We start from the raw sequence: 4,343 nt of genomic DNA on the forward strand, positions 1-4,343 counted from the left end.
CTCATTAAATAGAAATAGGATAGAAATTTGGCAGGAAAGATAATGAGTTCCATTTGGGAGAAGCTGAATCCCAGAAGAGAGATCTCAAGTTTTCTTGTATAAATGATAAATAAGCCATAACTAAATAGGAATTCCCTCCACCGAAAGTCTTTAGTGAGAAAGAAGTCACTCCTTGCTAAGACAGCTCACACTATTTGGGAATAGCTCTTGTTATACGGAAATGTCTTCTGAAAACTGACATGTAGATGTTAAATCTGAAATGACTGAAGGATATCTAAGGGGAAGAGTCCACATTATTTCCATTTAGAAAGAGGTCACATCAATTGTTAAGAAACAACCTTTATTGGCATAAATGGGGGAGTTGGCATAGTTCGAACCCCTCAGTAGTAGGGCATAGGCCAGACCCCTCCAAGATCCCCAGGGGTGGGGCCTCTGCCCTATGGATTCCCAGCTCAGAGGGGTTCCATCTCCCCTCAAAAGGAAATCCCATGGAAAGAGTGTGTGAGTCTAGGATGCCTCCTGTAGTAGTGGTTGCAGTGGAAGGGAAGAAGGCCAGGCTCAGGTACCAACAATTCAGTCTGAGGAAAGAATGAGTTATTGGTTGGGGTTCTTCCCCTTATCTAAAATCCCTATTGTTGGCTTGTATCACACCCCTATTCAGTATCAGAAGCATATTCTCAATAAAAACTTCCCTACACTCCCCCTAAGATTATGCCCTTTGTTCTTTCTCATTTCACAAACCCTCTAACTCATCCCCCGGAATGTTGATTCATCTATATGTATATGCACACCTACATATATCTTTTGTTGTTGTTTCAGTGCTGTCAGACTCTTCATGACCCTATTTAGGATTTTCTTGACAAAGATCCTGGAGCGATCTGCCATTTCCTTCTCCAGCTCATTTTACAGATGAGGAACTGAGGCAGAATTGAGTTACTTACCCAGGGTCACACAGCTAGTAAATATCTGAAGTCAAATTTGCAGTCAGGTCTTCCTGACTCCAAGTCTAGAGCTCTATCCATTGTGCCACCTACCTGCCCCCATATACATACATGCATTTATATATATATATATGTGTGTGTGTGTGTGTGTATATATATATATACACACCTATATTTATGATTCTAATTATATGAGATGGGCTTCTGACTTCCAAACTAGATTGCAAACTCCCCAGAGGTAGGGACAGAGTTTGTTTCTTCCCCAATTATTACCTAACAAAAGGCCCAACATTTTCCCATGAGTTGCCTCTGGGTCTCACACCTTCCCCCCAGTTATCTCCTGCCTGCTCACCTGCACCACATGCACATGGTTTTCGGAAGTAGATGATGAGGGCAGCACCCACTATGAGGCCCAGGATTCCCAGGCCAAAGGCGATACCACACAATATGTTTTCCAACAATGTAGAGGGTATTGGGTTCTGAGGCACTAGAAACAAAGAAAGAAGAGTGTCAGCTTTCAGAGCCAGGGCAGGACAGGGATACTCTAGGGGACAGATGTGGGAAGGAAAGATTAAAGGGGAACCTGAGGCCCTGAGGGCTTTGTTGGAGTCCAGGGTGGGAAGGAAAAGGCAAGAGGGCTCCCCCTCCACAGGTATTCATCCACCTTTCCTCCCCTTCCCCAGGGTGTGCAGGCTTCAGGAGGGAGGACCTTACCCCAGAAGGCTATTGTGCTGAAGAGGTTGCCCTCCTGTGACACAATGCAAGAGAAGATGTCAGTGGATGAAGGTGTGAAGTTCAGGTAAGAGAAGGCCTGGAAACCAAGTCCATCTACAGCTGAGAGAAAAACAGGGCTGCTGCCCTCCACAGGTTCTCCATCATGCTGCCAGGTCACCATGATATTGGGTGGGAAGAGGTTACTGACGAAGCAGATGAGGGTGTTGGGCTTCCCAAACTCCAGGGGGTCCTGAGTGAAAACTTCAGCCACAGGATTTCCTAGAAGAAGGTAGTGAAGGCAATAGGGTGTGAGGGCGATAATGGAGTAGGTGAGAGTCAGTTGGCATAAAGAGGGGGATAGCTCTAAGGTTTGGGGACTCTAAGGAGGAGGGAGGAAGGTGAGCTATGGGAGCAGAAAGTGGGGTAAGGGTCTGGGGCAAGAAGGCAAGAAAGGGGCAATTCCAGCCATCTCAGGGCCAGATTTAGGTTGGGTTTTTTTTAACCCTTACCTTCCATCTTAGAATCAATACTAAGCATTGGTTCCAAGGCAAAAGAGTGGTAAAGACTAGGCAATGGGAGTTAATTGACTTGCCCAGGGTCACACAGCTAGAAAGGATCTTGAGGCCAAATTTGAATCCAGGACCTCCCATCTGCAGGCTCCATTCTCTATTGAACCACCTAATTGCCTCTCTTATTATCAATAATGACAATCATTATCATCATCATTAGCATTTATTTAGTACTTTAAGGTTTGGAAAGCACTTTACAAATATTATCTCATTTCATCCTCACAACAAGCCTGAGAGGTAGATATTATTATACCCCTTTTACAGATGAGGAAACTGAAGTAAACAGAAGTGAAGTTCCTTGCCTGGGGTCACAAAGCTAGTTAAGTGTTTGGATTATAGCAGTCCCAAAGCATAGTATCAGACATTCCACATATGTCAGGTAAATTGATTGGAATGCCTGCCTGGTCTCTTACTCTCCTCCCACCTCCAAAAAGGGTTTTGTGAAGAGTGAATCCAATTTTGAACACAGGAGAGGGCTGGAAGCAAAATCAGAATCAGAGCTGGAGAGTTGGGGATGCAGAGGGGCAAAGAAGAATCAGAGGCTCTCACCTTTCCCCTCATGTTGAACCCTTACCTCTAGCCTCAGGGATTTGGCCTTCACAAATATCACTCAGTGCTTTCTGCAGCGACTGGCATAGTTGCTTGTCATCATCTATGGTCTGGATGTCTCTCTGATCACCGGCCCAGGGAGAAAACTCGGGCAGCCGGGGCACCCGGGAATTCTTGGAGAAATCAAAGGAGAAAAGCTGGTCCCCTCCAAAAGCCTCTGACAGACCCACCATGGGTTCCTCATTCTGGCAGAAGAGTGTGTGGAAGAATGTGTAGTTCTGTAAGCTGTTCCCCAGGAACGATGTCAGCACTGCTGGGAAGATGGACAGAGACGTCAGTCAGGCAAAGAACAGACTGCCCTTCCCTCCCTCAGCCTTTGAGTCAGTGTCCACAGCCCCTGCTCTAAGAATCTACCCCAGCCCTTGGGATTTAGGGGTTCCTCCCACCTTAAAGAGGAGTCCACGGTGCTTCTCCTCCCATCTGCCCACAAATGGGTTCTAACTCCCTCCTCCCTATGTGCCTGGCCTTCCAGGGCAGATGAGGGATGGAGGAAGACTCTTCAGTGATCCCCTCGAATTACTTTGTAACCTACACGGCCGAGGCAAGTTCTTTGTTAGATGGTTAGATGCAGATGTGGCCTTGGGATGCATCTGGTCCCATTCCGTAAACTCTACCCCACAACCTCTCCCTGAAGGACTACTCCCCTCCTGTCTAGAATGGGGGGAAGTAGCCTCAAGAGGTAAAGGGAGAGGGGGCAGCTAGGTGGCTAGAGATGAGAGATTAAATCTGACCTCAGACACTTCCCAGCTGTGTGACCCTGGGCAAGTCACTTAATCCCCATTGCCTAGCCCTTACCGCTCTTCTGGCTTGGATCCCAGAATCAGTATTGATTCTAAGACAGAAGGTGAGAGTTTCAAAAAAGAGTAAAGGAAAGCTAAATCTCAGAAAGGAAGGCATATCCCTTCCCTTTCCCCATACATTAGAACGGCTTCCTTCCAATACCTTATGCCCCTCAGCGGGGTCCCCACTTCCTACCTGGAGCGTCCCCCCAGGACAGGGACAAAAGCATTGATGCTTGCAGCAGCAGAAGTAACAGTGGAGCCCCCAGGCTTTGCTCAGGTCCCATGTCTGCTCTTTAGCCCACACACTGGGCTCCAAGCTCCTACCTCAGCTGGGCTCATTTCCTCCCCGGACCCCAAACTTCCCCTCTGAAGAGCAACCCCAAGTCCAAACCTGCCCACACTCTGTCCTCTAATCCCTGTCCTCTCCCTGGAGGATGAACCAATCGCGGCACGGCCAGACGATTGCGTCACCAGTTGCTCGGGCAAGTGCCCCGGCCGAGGACACACCAAGTCTCGGCTTTTTTGAGAGACTGGAGGAGAATTGAGGAAGAAGCCGGGACTCCCACCAGGGAACAGGAAATCTAGGTTAGGACCTCAGCCTCAGCCTGGGTGGGTACCCCGCTGTCCTTGTACCCCGCTGTTTTCAGGCCATCATTGCTAAGAGATAGAGAAGAGACAATGCTGCCCACCCCGGCTGTGTGACCCCGGGCAAGTCACAGCCTCTGTCT

General features: G+C 48.2%; 1 protein-coding gene across 2 annotated transcripts; it reads right to left on the reverse strand.

Annotated features, from left to right (window-relative positions):
* Positions 1-321: 321 nt before the first annotated feature.
* LOC123245340 (HLA class II histocompatibility antigen, DM alpha chain) lies at positions 322-3,899 on the reverse strand. Of its 2 annotated transcripts, none has more exons than XM_044674193.1 (5): positions 3,809-3,899; positions 2,799-3,083; positions 1,656-1,934; positions 1,294-1,428; positions 322-578 (listed from the first exon to the last, which is right to left on the reverse strand). In XM_044674193.1, exons 1-5 carry the CDS (start codon positions 3,897-3,899, stop codon positions 574-576), a joined length of 795 nt encoding a protein of 264 aa, XP_044530128.1. In that variant the 3' UTR covers positions 322-573. The 2 variants fall into 2 exon arrangements, with proteins under 2 accessions (XP_044530128.1, XP_044530127.1); XM_044674192.1 differs by having other exon boundaries at positions 2,799-3,086.
* Positions 3,900-4,343: the final 444 nt, after the last annotated feature.

Source organism: Gracilinanus agilis, chromosome 4 (assembly GCF_016433145.1).
Source record: "Gracilinanus agilis isolate LMUSP501 chromosome 4, AgileGrace, whole genome shotgun sequence".
Classification (NCBI taxonomy): domain Eukaryota; kingdom Metazoa; phylum Chordata; class Mammalia; order Didelphimorphia; family Didelphidae; genus Gracilinanus; species Gracilinanus agilis.

Excerpts from the sequence above, each read along its gene's own strand:
- LOC123245340 (XM_044674192.1), bottom strand. The coding sequence starts at position 3,899 with ATGGGACCTGAGCAAAGCCTGGGGGCTCCACTGTTACTTCTGCTGCTG. Across the intron at positions 3,087-3,808 it reads GTCCTGGGGGGACGCTCCAG|CAGTGCTGACATCGTTCCTG; the intron begins GTAGGAAGTGGG and ends CCATCTTCCCAG. Across the intron at positions 1,429-1,655 it reads CAGCACAATAGCCTTCTGGG|TGCCTCAGAACCCAATACCC; the intron begins GTAAGGTCCTCC and ends CTTTGTTTCTAG.